Source organism: Embiotoca jacksoni, unplaced genomic scaffold (assembly GCF_022577435.1).
Source record: "Embiotoca jacksoni isolate LCO1_2020_lvr unplaced genomic scaffold, fEmbJac1.0.p SCAF_12, whole genome shotgun sequence".
NCBI lineage: Eukaryota > Metazoa > Chordata > Actinopteri > Embiotocidae > Embiotoca > Embiotoca jacksoni.
Window position 1 is genome coordinate 13559357 of NW_027185252.1, and position 17067 is coordinate 13576423.

At 40.3% G+C, this 17067-nt stretch overlaps 1 protein-coding gene across 2 annotated transcripts in view; it reads left to right on the top strand.

Moving 5' to 3' along the window:
• The first annotated feature begins 1286 nt into the window (after positions 1-1286).
• pde10a (phosphodiesterase 10A) overlaps positions 1287-17067 on the top strand; it is a 35941-nt gene continuing 20160 nt past the window's right edge. The window contains exons 1-2 of one of the 2 annotated variants that reach the window (XM_069144960.1): positions 1287-1734; positions 11827-11958. In XM_069144960.1, the coding sequence (XP_069001061.1) occupies positions 1671-1734; positions 11827-11958 (196 nt within the window). In that variant the 5' untranslated portion in view covers positions 1287-1670. The remainder of the gene's footprint in view (positions 1735-11826; positions 11959-17067) is intronic. The other variant, XM_069144961.1, reaches the window with a different exon arrangement.

Here is a 17067-nt window from a genome sequence, read left to right on the forward strand (position 1 = left end):
GTAGTGAGTGTGTCTAAATATTTCAGTGGCACTGCAGATGTGCAGTCTTTGCAAGGATTTGCACAGTTGGGTCTTTGCTAAAGGAACGTAACCACTACATTGATTTATTTTACTGTACCAATTCAAGGCAATATTTACAATTATAATTTATGTAAATGTACAACTGAGTTTGCCTGGTGAAATTAATCAATTGAATGTATTCCCTTCATAAATGCAAGTCTCTGCACATATTTGAAGTCAAGGGCTGAAATATGAGCAGTGATCCACACAAAGACAGAAAAACCTAATCTTATTTACTTCAGACAAAAGAACCGTACATAAAATCTCCAGCTTGATAAGGCATGAATTAGAGCTTGGTACAATCAGTGTTAAGTCTGTCCCTCTGCTGACTCACTTTTCATTCATGCAAACATTATTTTTTGTGTTTTCAGTTTATTCAATGAGCTATTCTTGAGTTATGATGATGAAAGTGTCAGCTGAAATGTTTTACATTTATTTGTATTTTCTGCTTTGCACTGTGTGTGCTACTACTTTGTCTGGTTTAAAGGCTGAACTGAATGAAGCAGCTCTCTGGACACAAGCCATTCATAAAATTTGGTTTGGTAATACCCAAAGTGACTCTACATATCGATCCTTGTTTTCAACTCTCACTGCTGATGGGATCAGAGGTCAAACTCCTCTAGACTTTGAGAGCAAGAAGAAATTCAGTGCCTTGCTAAAGGGCACATTGGTAAAACGGCAAGTTGCATAAATGTGACTTCTTTACACACTGTGCTGCACTTTCTCAGTTTGTGTGTGCTAAAGCACTCTGCTGAACACTCATGCTGTAAATTTGGAGGTAGTCACCATCTCCCCCTTGACCACTGAGTCGTGGATCAGGAAACAGCGTGTCCCTGGAGAGCGCCGGGCATATGGCTCAGCCCCTTTTACGCAGCCAAATTCAGGAACAGGAACAGCAGTTCAGCAGCGTTAAGAGTGAGCTTCCCAGACGCGTCAAATGCGCCCAAGTACCGGAAACAAGGACAACAGACCCTTCAAAATATTGGTTTGTAGAAAGAATAATTGAAAATATTGTTATTATTATTTTTTCAGAATCTTGGACACACTTTTCTCTGCCATTGTGGTTGGTGTGTCTTAATACATTTTTGCAGTAGCCTAACATCTCAAATTCATCTATCTTAAATTTGGGCTTTTATTTTGAAAATTTGAAAGCATTGCTGTGCATGAATTGACAGTGGTGCGCTCCCGTACGGCTCTCCTCGTGTGTGGTGTGTGTGTGTGTGTGTGTGTGTGTGTGTGTGTGTGTGTGTGTGTGTGTGTGTGTGTGTGTGTGTACTCCCATTTCTCTGTGTCTATACGTTGACGTCTGTGCTCCCTCAGTCTGCTGCTGCCGCACATCCACAGCGGAGCCACCACGCCGAGGAGGCGGACCGACTGTAGCTACACCTCGGCCAGCGGTGCTGGGTCATAGCGCTGGTGGAGGAGGGGGTGGTGGCAGCACACTGCTCCCCTTGCCCTTCCAAAATCGTGCACAGCCTCAAGTATTGAGGACACCATCACCTCAACGCGTCCTGGAATAGTTTTGGTTTTTGCCCAGACGCACCAAGTTGCAGCTGCAGAGGCGCACTTTTCTCCGTGGCTCCTCTCTCCTTTTGCGCTCACAATCCGACATGGAAGATGGTCCGTCTTCAACAAGCTGTTTCAGAAGGTTAACGGACTGTTTCCTGGGTGCAAGTAGGTATTTTTGACAAACGCGTAAAAGAAAAATCTTCGCTACAATTTACGCAAAAGTATAAACCGCTTTGACTTCCAGTAACTCTGCAATGGATCGCTAAACACGGGCTTATTGGGGATGAATTATTTGAACTGGTCCTGCAGGCGTACGTTATTTGCCCATTTGTCAACCCAACTTTATGAATGACATTGATAGCTGAACTAGATGGGTGGGTACTCCGTTGGAAATCCCGTCAGTACTGCATTTAGAAAAAATGAACCTCGCGTCTCTCCATATCTTTTGAATAAAATATATAGACCGTGGTTACGAATCCCATCTCAGACTGGAGTTGGTCTGTCACAGAGGGAACAGTCAGCAGTTCTGAAGCAGGACATGGCATCCAAAAGCGAAGCGAAGTCTCCAGCCCGAGCTTGAATAAGGATACAGAGTGAAACTAGCGTCCTGTTTGCTCCTCCAGAAAATTAATCTAAAAAATACTCTTGTTGAAATGTTAGTTCAAGGTTAATATTTCGATCGATATTGCTATGTTATCATAACGATAGTATTTAAAACAAAAAAAGAAGATATTTCTCATAAAGACAATACTCACTTATAATATTCACGTTTCTTATTCCAGAGTTGGAATAAAAATAGTGTCCTACTATAGTGTCCTACTAAAATTAATTAATGTTTTCATGTTAGTTTGTTATTTTTAACTTTTTTGAAAACACAATATGAAATATGAAACGTCAGAGGCAGGTTCCCTCAGTTTACTATTACTGTTATTGAAATAAATAAATACATAAGAGATCGGTGCCAGTATAATAAAAACTGTGGTAAAACCTTAATGCATGCATTTGTAATTTGTCACTACAGAAAACATCCCTTATATTTACTTTTGGTAAAAATAGATTTCCGTAGCATTTCAATACCACTCAGTGCTGAATTTACAGTCGTTATTGCATATTTTTTTTATAGGCATTTTATGTGGGTTTGTGTCTTAGTACTACTGCGGGGATTTCAACTTTAAGAGTTATTGTGATGTCTTTATTGTGATTGTAACTTGCAAGGCCTGTGTGGCACATGAATAATGTCAGTGGTTGCAGTTGTTTCAGTGGCACCTCAAGTGAACTTTAGAGGCAACCCTGTAATAACAAGTTAGGAGTTTGGGGCCTGGGATGCTGAATGATGCCAAAGTACACACATAGCAGTAAACTGCAGTCATGGAATGTATTATTGAGGTACAGTATGTAGGTATCCTAACCTCACGCTGACCAAAAAAGGACAAGAATTTCAGATTTCTCAAAGCTTCCACCCTTTTTGAATTTACAAAACAACAGTAGATGTGGGTGGCTGCGGACGTCAGTGTCCCTTAAAGTAATATACTATAGGATATGCTTATGCTATTTTTTAATAAACAAGGCATTCACTAAAGAAAGTGAGGAAAAAGTTTATCATGGTCTGTCCACTTCCATGTCTGCTGTCGTGGTTTGTGTGAGTATCACGGCTCACATTTATGTTGTTCTTTTCTTTTTTTTAAATGTTGCACAACTGTCAATTAATCTGGGTGGAGGATTAATTTGACCCACAGTTTGCCCTCCCACTGTGTGTTTCCCTTTTGATTGGTTTGTGATTGAGGAATATTTAGACTTCACTTTTTCCAAGGCTCTTGGCGGTGACAAAAACACATGGATATTCACACACAATTTCTGAACTAATAAGAGTCATCATCTGCAGCTCCATTTGTTTTTATAGAACTGTTTACATAGACTGATTTCTACAAATATTAGACATGTGATAGATCACTTTAATCCAACACAGGGAAGTGTAGGACTTTATTGTATAAAGGGATATTTTGTTATCTGGACACCGATGGTATGTTTATCCTATCATTATTTGTCATTTCTGAAATGGTGGTGGTTGCTAGACTGTCTAGCAAATCCAGTCCACCCTGGAGAGACAGACTTTAGTTTGTCAAGACAACATGTTGACTCATTTACTCCCTGGTTTGCTAATTCTGAGCACTGAGTTAGCCCTGGGACATTGTAGCGGTTTATGTAGAAAAATATACATGAAAATGTGTGTGTTGTTTGTAGGTAGCCCTGGTCAGTGTGGGAGGTTAGCCTGGGTCAGCCCTAATGTGATCTCTCAGGCATTTTCAAACCCAATTGGTTGTCGACGGCTTGCTTAACTCAGTGAAGAAGGCTGCATTGTCAGGCAGGAAGTGCTCACGCTGGACATTTCCTGCCCCACCGCATGCCTTCCCTTTCATAGTGAGGACATCTCCCAGCACAGTCGCTAAATATTCAAATACATGTAGTGCTTGATATGATTCAAATATGAAAATTAAAGTCTGTTTGAAATTGCAATAACTGAATGAATAATTCCACACTGGACAAAGCACATAGTTTCTATTTGTGATTTTTTTTTTTTTTCCAGTGTTGATTTAAACTCTTGGGAAATTCAAGCCAAAGAAAACTAGCTTGTAATGCAATGCAGTTTGAAACCTTTTTCATATCACAATCTGTACAGGACTGGCTCAGTGCCAGGGCACAGTGCATAATCTGAGCGGTGAAACAGATGACATTCTCCTCAAGGCGTCCATTGACCCCTCGTCGGCTTGTCATGGGTTGGTGTCGGAGAGGATGGGAAAAGGCCACATGCATGTCGATTTCTTTACAACTTGTCCTTGTGTCAAGGCTTATAAAAGAACACGGCACTGGAGAGGATGCAAATATCTGTGGTTCTCATTATTGGGTCCCCACTGGCCCCCTCTGCAGAGTTCAGAATCAGACCAGATGTGGAGTGGGGAACATGACCCCTGATTACTGATGTGGCTCTTGGGGGGAGACGCTGCTCTACATCAAACTGCCGGTTTAGGCAAGATGCTGACTGCAAGGCATCAACTGTTGAGGCCAATAATCAAAGACGTTCGAGGATGTGTGATCTACCACCTCTGGCTGTCGTTCAGTTCCATTTCACTGAAGGGAATGCACCAGAAATATTTCATTTTATAGCTTGAATTGAAGACGAGGGTTGAACGGCTGTGCGTCCATAACTGCAGTTACAGAGCCTGCATGTGACCACACTATTAGGCTGTGGATCAAGGGACATGCCTTATCTACATCTCAGTTTGCCATTTATAGCCCTTACCCTTTATGTCTAATGACCTGGACTATGGAAGCGGAAATAATGCAAATTACATTTCCATGGAAATCTCCCTCTGTGTCTATGTCTATCTACCCGAAGTGTGAGGTGTGAGCTTGCATGTTTGTGCAGCGCAGTTTGATGTCACCGTGTGGGGGGGCGTGTCTCTGGAAGTGATGGGGCTACCATTCAAGTCGACAGTGAAACAGCATTTTCTTAATTTGACACCTTTTCACTGACTGGTGTATTGATTCAGCTTCACCGGTCACCTCACCCTCGGCTGCTGTGGAATGTGTTTTTTGTGTGTGTAGAGGAGGTGTATGCATGCACGCTCACCTGTACACACGCACATGCCCTGGTTCACAGGCACAGGCTCAACGTTTAAATGAGATGAGCAGTGGGAGAGGAGTCAAAGCGTTTTCATTTTCAGTGTTCGCTCTTTGCCGCTCACTGAATGTCAGTGTTGGACGCTGTGCTCCAGCCCTCCCATAGATAAGATAAGAACCACATGCTCTCCCCACCTCCTGGCAAGGGAGTCCCAGGCGGACCTGCTGACGCACGCACCCAGCAGCCCCCCCTCCTTCCCCTTTCCTGCCTCAGCCTCATGTCAGGAAAGTGAAAAGTAGTACCTTGGCAGCTTGCCCTTGACTCTCTGCCAGTAGGAGTGCGCTTCAAGAGAAGTGGTCTTTTCCCTTTTTCTCTCATGTGCATTTTTCATCTATGTGTTGCAGAGCAGGAACATCTTGCTCACTAAACATCGGCACTGCCGGGGTCGGCATCTGCTGTTGATATTGCTGCTTAACATCGTCTGACAGGAGTGCTGGAGACACACGTGCATTTCTGCTCAGGCACAGACAGCTAACTGCTTCATCATGGAAAAAAGAGATGAGTGATGGAGAAAGGGTGGAGCTGGTTGTTGTTTTTAGCAACTCTGCAAATTATCCTTTATCAACATATCGTGTGTGAATTTATTGTTTCAATTCAAACAATACTGTTGGTTGGCAGTCCCTCCAGACATTTGTAATGTTACTTAAGCAAGATTTATTTTTTTAAATCAACCAATCCTCATATTATTTGATAATGCTTGTAAGATTGTCTAATTCTTGCAGTAAGACAGCAAAACAATATATATAACATTTTAACAAATATTCCACATTTGCATCTAATTAACATGTAAAATGCCGACTGACCCAAACAAGAACCCAGGACAAACAAAGTCTTTTTTTTTTTACTACAGTAAGCAACTTCCTTCCATCAACTTTCTCTCTATGCAGAAGCCTTGTTAAACAGCCATTTTCACTTGTTGTGGAGAGTCTGTTGCATTCAACAGCTTTACCGACCTAACAGTCTCTAACCTTAATCTCTACCTTCACACCACAAACTAACCTCTCTATTTATGGAACCTTTTGGGAAGATGTTTTGCCTGAATTAAAATCTCCCTGCGGCTTGAACTGCTAATATTTGTTTCTGCTCTTAAACCTTTGAAGATAACCTATTATTTGGTATTTCATGTTGTGATTGTCATGGGTTTCTGTGATATGAAGTGTGGCTTTGCTTGAAACCAGTGACAGCGAGAAGCTCTGCATGATTAATTCAGACAAAATGTAAAAGTTAAAATTAAGACAGACTTGCAGATACAGAGAAAGAAATGCAGCCTTGCCTCATGGGAGTGTCTTTTCTTTTCCTATTCAGTGAAGTAGCTTCCTCTTAACTGATATAGTAGCAGAAATACTCTTGGGCTTTCCCTCTTGTATGCCATTGATAAATGCTGACCTGCAGAGTGTTTTATTATGACTTTTGACACATACATGATATCTCACTCTGTCAGATTTCTTTGAGAGTTGTTAAAATAATATAAAGCATGAAACATTTTTTTTATTGAAAGCCCAATATATTATGAGATGGAGTGAATTGCAGTTTATCGGCTCTCTACAAGCCATTAACTTTTCCATATAAAATCAGAGTATGCCAAATTGATTTCCTTAATAGAAATGCTCATAAACTTGAATTGTTACTCCCAAGAATTTACTGTTTAGAAGCTTTTTCAGTGTTTTTTGAAGCCTGAAATTCCACATTAATACCACAAACTGCTGCTGACACCAAATAAAATATTCATCCCATGCTATTTGTAAACGTATTTGCTGTCAAATCTGAGCATGTTGCTAGTGAAACTTGGATGTGAGAGCGCAAAGACCCAGACAGACTTTTGACTGCTTTGGCCTTCCCTTCCCAGTCCCAGGGTGTGGTGTCAAGATAAGTGTTATGCAACAATACCTCACTGCATGAACTCAGGCTTCAGTTTTTACACAGGAAGCCCAAGTCTGAGTCAGTCACCAAAATCTCTGCCAACTGGGTTTCAGCCACTTGCAAACATGCTGCACAACAAACTGATTGCAGCCTATGTGTTCGTCTGAATGAGCCAGTTGACTCAAACTCCCTTAAGCTCAGAGGTGGGAAGTATTTTTACTGACGTACTGTATTTAAGTACCTTTTTAAGCTACTTGTACTTGAGTATTCTGTTTCCTGTCCATCCTGCATTACAACATTTCCGAGGAAGATATAGTACTTTTTACTCCACTACATTCATCTGACATCAAATTAAGATTTTACACAGAAAATAAATGAATAAAGTACCACATCAATGGTTTACAACCTTTTTGGTTTGTAAACCCTGAATAAAATCAGTGTCCAGTGGGGACAATTCAGATACACTTTCTCTGTAAACCCCTCAGAGGGTTTCATGTAAATAACAAGTAGGCATAAATCCAAAATATAAATTCAGATTTTGTAAACAAAACACATTTCTTCTTGGTTTCTTTTTTCGAGCAGTAATCGTAGGACTACTTTACAGATTTGTGATCTTTGGATTGGCCTGACGTCTTGGATGGGAGCCAAAGAGCTAATTGTATATAAAGTAGATAACTAGCCTTTATAAATAACTATAAAATCCTTCTTCATACGTCATTAACAACTGAATGTTTTCCTGTATAGAAATAAATAAGTCACAAGGGAAATTTTTCTGCGGTGCAAATACTTTTAAAAGTACATTTTGTTGATAATAATTTGTAATAATGCACTTTTAGTCAATAAGCCTTCAAATTAAATACTTTGCTTTTTTTAAAGTGTGCTTTTCCATTTAGTCTACTTTTACTTAACTAAAGTATCTAAATACTTCTGTATGCGGGAACCACTGTTCTCGCATAATCATAAACACGTTAAGTTATCCCCCGATGCAACGTTAGCACAGACAACATTATACAGACAATTTAATGTTGTTAACAAGGGCAGACCTATCAGCTCTGGACTGACTCGAAATTTAGAAAAATTTTAAATGACAAAATCTAAAAAGAGCATTGAAGATGATGATGAAGATTATCTTGTTTGTACATTTTGGGTCGTTTATGTTCGACATGTTTTTCTATCATTATGTTTAATTGTATGAAATCCAAAATATTTCGTGCTTATCATGATGACGCCATTGTCTTCAGCAGCGTTGGCCCCAGCGGGAAGGAACATTTTCCTGAGGTTTGACAAAGTAAAAGAAAAATCCCTGGTCAAACCAGTGACCAAGCCATTGCTTCTACCACAGCAGCCTCTCTTTCTTCTGATTGAGCGAGCACATGTGGTTCCCAGTGGGGTTAACCATTCTGGACCACAGCATGTGGGACAGATCTGGCTGCACCTTTGATTAGCCGCTGTAGTCGTAGGCCCAGGACACTGACGCATATCCCACAGCTCTGAGTGTCACTGCGGTCACATTAGCTTGAGCTGTGGCTCTAAAGACTTCAGAAGGAATCAGAGGGAAAGCCTGTAAGGTCGGTAGAAAGTAGCAGGAATGTTCAGAAAAAAAAATGCCATCAATCACCATCAAGCTACAATATAGTGGCTGTCGGGTCAAACCAGTCATTCCTCTGGTTTCTTTTTCCAGAGCGCTTTAATAGATATTGATGATATTTACATTTTTGACTTTTTCCAATAAGCCAGTGACTTTTTCATTCATTTAATGTGTCTAACTGCCACTAGTGGACTTTACCTGAACAATCTGTGATGCTTGGAGCAGATGCAGACACAGCATTGTATCTGTATCTATTTATTTAAACATAAACTGTTTTAAAGTGCCTGCACTCACTGAAATTATCTTTTAATTATTTCATCAAAATGTTGAAAATGTGTAACTTTGATTTGACATTTTCAAACATCTTTCTTACACCTTTTCTAGAGGATGTTGAACATCTCCTGTCCTCTACACTACATTTAGGTTATGTATCGTAATGTTGCATTATGTTGTCATATGTCTTCTCAATTAATCCACAGCTTTAAAGGATAAGTTATGTGAGAGTCTATATTTTTTTTATTGTCAGTATTTACGAAATACTAAAGGTTATTCCTCAGTGCAGAGGAGCGCCATTGTTGCTCCATGTTGTCCACTGAACACGGACACTGTTTGGTTTGAGTCAACACCTGCCATCTTGCTGCCTGAAATACTCTCCAGAGCATCAAATGTGTATTCATCCGCAGTTGAAAATATTCACCAATAAAAGCAGTATTTATCCCTGTTTTTATAATGATTGATACAAGTGCCCAATTATATAAGGAAATATTTAATCTTTTTTTTTTTTTTTTTTTTTTAATGAAAACGTGTATGTTTCTACCTTGTTTTTTAATTAATGTCCTCATTAGGAATAAATGGGCTTGACAGCCACAGACAGGTTATGGAGGTCAAAAAAGTACTGAGAAACAGAACAACGTTTATGTGATTTGTTAACAGTAACAAAAATAAAGACTAACTGTTAGACTACCTTGCAAATATTGGCCCGATACTGATTAGCTGACAGATTTATCGTATTGTGCTTCCCACTCTTTGAGGGCTTTCTTATACTTTTTAAAAGTCCAGCAGGTGAAGGAAAATATTTATGGTTTAGTTAGAGGTCAGGAAAAACAGTGGCAACATGAGAAAGCCATTGTTTGACCTTTCATTGCCAATAAGGCTTCACACACTCCCCTTTTCAGTTTCTCTGCTATTAATATTAAACCCAGGGATGTACCCGGAGCACCATTTTATCCACCATTATAAGCCCATATCAAAACTCTTATCAATGCTGGTTGTTCTTGCCCCATGGAAATAGGACATTTGACTATTTTTGTTCATATGATTGCTAAATAATTTTTTGAGTCCTTCAACACAAAACTTGTATTCATAAATTTATACAACGTCCTTGTTTCTCCTTTTTTGTAGTGTCACTTATTACAGTGCCTTCTTTGTGTTTCAAATAGGACAAAGTCGTAAGGGTCTTTTGCAGAGCTCCCATTTTACTCCTCTTCGTGTGTCTTTCTGTCCCCTGCAGCTCTCTCCAAACCCCACACCACCACCACCACCTCCCCCCACAACTTTTTCTGATTTATTAAGCTGTATTCTGCCGATGTGCGTCAGAGCTGGCCAGGAGTCTCGTGAGGCGTTCCGCCGTGTCTCGTGTCTGGACAGCGTCAGACCGCAGCGTCCTCCACCCCGCTAACTTACCCCCCACCTTTGTTTGCCTTATTTGCCTGCAACCATAAGCCTGCTCGACCTACACACACACACACACACACACACACACACACACACACACACACACACACACACACACACACACACACCCTTTGAGCAGATGATCCATCGTAACTGAAGATCAAATGATTTGTTCTGGAGGAATAGATCAAAGGTTGTAGGTAGCTGCTCAGAGTGTTTATCAGAATCAGGAGCTCTGTGGTTGTAAATTCAAATTGGAAGTTATAGTTAATCTTTTATGGACATGTAACAGGTTACCTGCAGCTGAAGTGGAATTTGGTGCCTCTGTCTCCTGCATGTGGTTTTACTTTGTCATCTAGCACAACAGTCGAGTCTGTGCCATCCTCCATGTTCTGTTGTGTCATCCACAAGTGTCTGAATCCATTCACTGCCCTGATATTCATACAGGATTTCTGACAGGCACCCTGCTTATTTTCATGCTGTGTGTGTGTGTGTGTGTGTGTGTGTGTGTGTGTGTGTGTGTGTGTGTGTGTGTGTATACGTGTGTGTCTGGTGGCAGAACACATGCCTTCCAACTGCATGTCCTCCTGTGATTCATACTTGAAGGAAGTCTACACAGATGCTGCTGATAACCAGACATTTTGTGAGAAGGCAACATAAAAGCGATCAGGGCCGTCTGAATACAACAGCCTTTCTAATATTATCTGATAATACGTATGATTGCTGTGTACCTAACCATAAAATGTAAATTCAGCTCCACCATATGATTACTTTTTCCGGGAATGATTACTTGTTGCATTTGCTCCCAGTGTTTAGTTGACCAAATGACGCCTGGTGTCTGGATGTAGACAGCTCCAAATCTTTGTTTTAGACACACACTCCATTTACGTGAGTGACCTAAACATGATGGTTTCCTAGTGCATCGAGACTGCCTCTCAGATGCCAGCGGGTGTATTAAAAACAACTTTCCCTTCAACGATGGTCTGGCAAATGGCTTTTTTCCCTGACAACAAAGACAGTAAACAGCAGCACTTAGTGAGCTCTCAAGAACCTAATTGCCTATTAAGCACAATCGAGTCCTCCTTTATCCCGCAGCCTCTGTTGGGGGCTCCTGTCCCTGGAGATACAGCTTTACAGTAAACATAAGTGAGCTAGCCCGGCTATCTGAGAGCTTTAGCTGGAACATGGGCGCTGCTGCTGCCACTCTCACCTCACAGTAAAGAGAAGGGAATGACCTTCGGTGGTTTCTAGCCGGTGCATTTGTTTGGTTGGCCTTTGAGATCACTGTGGGCCCAAGTGAGACATTATTTCCATCCTCTTATGTTTCTATCTTCCATACATTCATGATTTTGTGCAACATCTTCTCAGTAGCATTGTTTATTGTGACCATTTGCTTGGTCGTTAATAAAGTTGTGTAATCAAGAACCTGAAGACATTTTGTTTCTGTGTTCTTCAGGCTTGACAGATGAGAAAGTGAAGGCCTACCTCTCGCTGCACCCGCAGATGCTGGACGACTTTGTGTTGGAGAGTGTAAGTGCAGAGACGTTGGACAGATGGCTGAAGAGGAAGACCAGCAGCAGGCCTGCAGGTATAACACCCGCCACACCACACACATGCACAGACAGACAAACCAAACGTGGAGACACTGCTGCAGCTCTCTGGATCACTGTGACATAATGATTGGATCAGCAGATTTCCGAATCAGATTTGTCGCCATGTAAGTTTGCACATACAAGGAATATGTCCTGGTGTGGTGTTGCAAAGAATCAAAAAATAAAAGGTAGAGGAAACTACAAGTAACAATACAAAGTGCGAAAAATACAACAACGACAAAACACAGGTGGTATGTAAATAAAATATTACAATAAAAAATAAGGACAAAAATATAACGAAAAATTGCATTAACGTAACACCGTCTGTTGAGCAATTTCAGTATACTGATGCAGAGTTGTAATTTACTATAAAATTTTGCTTTGGTTAAATGTTTGCACTTTTTAACTCACATCATCCCACATGAGTTCCCGATTAGTCAACCACAAATCCAGGCTGTCCTGCATATCTTCAGCCACGGCAGTCGTTCACTTTTATTGCTCTGAAAAACTGAAACCCTTTTTCTTAAAGACCACGGGATAACCAGAGCCGAGGTGGAGTGTGCCTCTGCAGGTTCTGTTTATTATCCCGGCCATTTGCTATACAAATCACTCATCTTCACATATGTCGCCTTTAATTGTCTGTGTGTGTGACAGACAGAAGAAAGGGAGAGGGAACGGGCCTGTTGGGTCTTTACGGGTCATTAGATGTGTTTGAGCGGACCAAGTTGAGTTTGTGCCGTGCGCTCCACACACAGCGGACTGTTTCTCAGACCAACCGCATCCATCAAGGGCCCACAGGGCTGGCACTAAGCCCAGTCGAGCTGCTGACGTCAGAGGCGACCTCCAGAGACATGCAGCCGGCTGAAGGAGGCCCAGGGGAGGGGTGGGGATGATGGTGGTAGTGGTGGTGGTGGGGGAGTTGTGCTGGCTCAGGGTGTGGGTGTGTTGAAGGAGGAAACTGGCAGAGGGTGGATTTGTCACATTTTGGAGCTGCTTTTACATAAGGTATACAGACAGTAGTGTTTGTTGCTGCCATGAAGAGACGTTAATTTCTCAACTCGGAACCTGTGTTTGAAACAGTTTCCTGTATCCTGTATACTGTATATATACAGTATAGTTATGTGTTTGTGTGTGTTTGGGTTGACAGATATCAAATAGAGGCCGTCATGTTAATAATTCCTTGCTGCCGCCAAGTAAAAATAACTAATTTCACCCTTGTAGTTCAGGTCAGAGCAGATGAAGCCTGTGCAAAGCAGAGCGCCGATTCACAAAAACTTAATCGCAGAGCAGAAAAGCTTTTTTCTGAGATTTCTCTGTTTCAGTACTTATATTTAATCAGTTTTCAGTTATCACATCAGTCATGAAACAAAATTTTCTCAGTGCAAAGGTCAAGTTTTTTTCTGCTATTAATTGACAACTCCAGTTCTCCCATGCTCTTAGTGGACTCAATAATTGAAGGAATTATTATTTTGTTGACTACAAACTGCATGGTACTGAACATGACTGCTGACTGTTTTTCCTTGCCTCAGTGTTTAGGATTTAAAATTTTGGGTTTACACCCCTGCTATTCAGTCATTGGCTATCATTTATTTCAATGCAGTATGAAAATCTATTTGGCAGAACTTGAAACTCGTTTGAATCAAGTATCCCATCACAGCAAACAAAGTTATCGTTGTGCTGAAACAAGAGATGATTGATTTGAAAAGCCTGCATTTGCATTATCACAAAGCTATAATATAAAATTTGACCAAAAAAAACTGACATTATGGTCATGATGATGGGTTATATGTTTCAAGGACGTTTTAAATTTCCAGAAATGCAGGCTAACCATTGACTGTTTAAAGTACTATAACATGCTTTGGAAATTGGTTAACAGTACACAATATTATTGATCCCCTACAGAAACACAGTGGAGTAGCAGAAACAATACACCACAGCAACATCAAGCCTTTATATTAACATGAAATTACAGTTTTAGATCAAGATAATATCTTATTATATTAAAACAAAACATTATATCATCTGTACTTGCCCATTTATTGATCAATGGAGGTTACATATACATGGGCATGCAATATGTTGTTCTGCAAAGTGTCAGACTTTTGTCCTAAAAAAAAAAAATCATTTTCAGTGGATGGCTGATTAAATCCCAACCCATATTCATCCTGATAAGTTAAACAAAGAACTATACAGGTTCTTTTACTTAAAAAAAAAAAAAAAAAATGTCTCCTTTTGTTTATTGATTTATGTATAATTGCATGCATCTATTAGAGGGTAAAATGTACAGAGATGACAGGAAATTAGAAGGAAGAGACCTGTGAAGGCCAGAGTGATTTCTGTTGTTGTTGTCACTTGTTTGTTTGTTTGTTTGTATCATCTAAGATTAGATTAGATTTTGATTAGATCCATCCTTACTGTCATTGTACAAGTACAAAGTAGACAGAGTGAAGTAAGTTTGCCAATGACTTAGCTAATATTTTGCTGGTTTTTATTTTGAAATTGAAGTCCACTTGTTAAAAATGCTAAAAGTAAATGATGTTCTGGTGAAAATTATCATCCCCCTCTCTGTCTTATGTGTTTTAATGCAGTCTTTATTGATATCCTAAAGGAGAACTCCATTAATAGAGTCTGTTTACAGGTCTTGGGCTGTATTACTGCATATATGACAAAAGTTGTATTAAGCCTTTTTGTGCCAGAGATGTAGTTTGACAAATTGTCTCAAGTGACATCACTTTAACCAGCTTACTAAGTTGGTCTTAACCAAGTTGTTCGAATACTTTTGATCGAGTGTTTTTCTTTGATATATTTCTGGTATTGAACAACGTTCAGCCATTATCTCAGTGTAACTCTGGAATCATCAGTAATCAGCCTGACAGCTTCCTAATTATGCCACATGTCTCTCTCTGGGTTGATCTTTACATCACATCAGTAATATCACTCAGTCCACTTCCTCTGTTAGACCACTGTGAGCAGACACTTTGGCACCACTCTGAAGCCTCTCTGTAGCTTCCTCTCATTGGTTATATCCACTCAAATGACCAGCATCTAATTTCTGGTTCATCAAACAGGCTGAATGGTCACTGTTAGAATGATGGCAAGAATCAGTTTATCTGATGTGTGGGTATATTTGACAATTTTACTTTCTTTTGTTAATGAAGCTGAGCCATTCCTGTCTACACCGGTCCTGACTAAAAGTATTGTCATTTATTTTGAAGATGTACTTCTGTGTTCCTTTTTGCAGGGACACTTTCCAGAGATCAGATTGATCTTATATTTTTTATGAGTGCAGCAGCAGCAGGACCTGTCATCATATGACCGTCACTGAGATAACCACTGCTTCCTGGAAGCAGTCCCTGCAGCCAGTCTCGTTCTCACTTATCATGTGGTGGACAACATTGGATAACATAAATCAGTTTGTCTGTACATGTACACGCGAGGGTGTTTGTGTGAGTGCGTTCGTGCAAAAGTTGTGTTACAGCCTGTAATTCGAAAAAAAATCCAACACTTTTGCACACTTTTTATTGAGCTGAATCGGCTGCGTGGCTATATTTCAAATATGTCTTGGTGTAATAACCGAATTATAGTTATATTTTGTTGGTTTTTATGATTGTTTATTATTTTATTGCGTCATACCGTTGTATTCGTGTATCAAGATGAGACTTTCACAGCCGATGTGTAATAACAGTGTGCTACAGAGCAGATCAATCTAACTGCAGCTAGAACACAATTTCCCAGAAACCTGCTAATGTCATTTGACCATCGCACCTCTCTTGACCAGTGTCCCACTGGCAATGTTTACTTCACACCACACTCTGTCACAGGGTAATTAATAAATCCCAAACCCTCTGCTGAGCCCATTCAGAGGCCCCTCGTTACTAATTTGTGCCTATACACAGACACGTGGTGTATATGTGGCGACTGTGTCTGTTGGTCAGACTGTATGAGGCTTTTCAGGTCTGGAATATCTGCTCATTCAAGGAAAGGAGTGTCACAATGCGCACTGCTTCTTTCTGGATTTTTATACTTTGTACATTTGTGACTGCAACAATTATTCTAATTTCTGATTAATTTGTTCATTCAGATTACAAGTTAATTATGTAGGATTTTGGGAGCTTTATTTGCAGAAATGTTTGCTTTCATGTTTTTGTGAGTTTCGCAGCCACTCCAGACTCTTGGAAGAGGAGGATTAGGCAAGGGGTATTCAGGTGGTTGCAATCTGGTTGCCACTAAATCCAACACAATGCCCCTTTAAATCATTTCATCAATAAAATGTTGGAAAATAATGAAAATGAACTACTTTATTGATTATTTGTTTTATCCAAGCAAATCCTTAAAATATCCATTTCATATTGTATTGATAAAAAAAAAAAAAAAAAAAAAAAAAAAAACACTTTCACACATGAAAGGCAATGAGCAGAACATAATTTTAGTTTTTGAATAATCAATAACTTAAATGATTAATCAGGTATCCAGTTTTTTGTCAATAGATCACTTCAACAAAGAAAACTATTCCCAACACGTTGGACTGCCTGCCTGGTTCGTAATAGAGAACTTTGTAAAAGAGTGAGTCTCTTTCTGGTCTGCACTCCAGAGGGCAAGAGTTGGGCCGAGCTGTTAAGCAGCTGATACTGTTTCTCAGATGTGTTTAGAGGCCAGTCGCAAGCAGACAAAGATGTGCTTGTGTAGCAGAACCTCATACCCCACCACTGTGATAAGAGAGCTGTCTCACCTGCAGGGCTTTCCATCAGGGGGGAGCAGGTGGCCTCTTATGCCAGTGGGCACAGCTTCATGAAATTTGCTTGTGTAGTTTAAAAAGACTCTAAAATTACGTGTTAAACGAAACATTTCTGTTGTAAAAAAAAAAAAAAGTGAAAATCCAAGTCTTTGCCCATCCATCTATTAAGCTACTACAAAAAAAGCAAAAGTACAAAAGCAGGTAGAGGACGAGCTTGTATGTAAACAGTTAGCGTGGCACAGAAGAAGAAGACGAAGACTGCTGCTTTTGGCAGCTGCGCATCCTGCATGCAGCAGGTCGATGCAGGACAACCACTAGGTCGACACATATTGACCGCTGAGTCACTGCTAGCTGACCGTCCTGTGGGAGA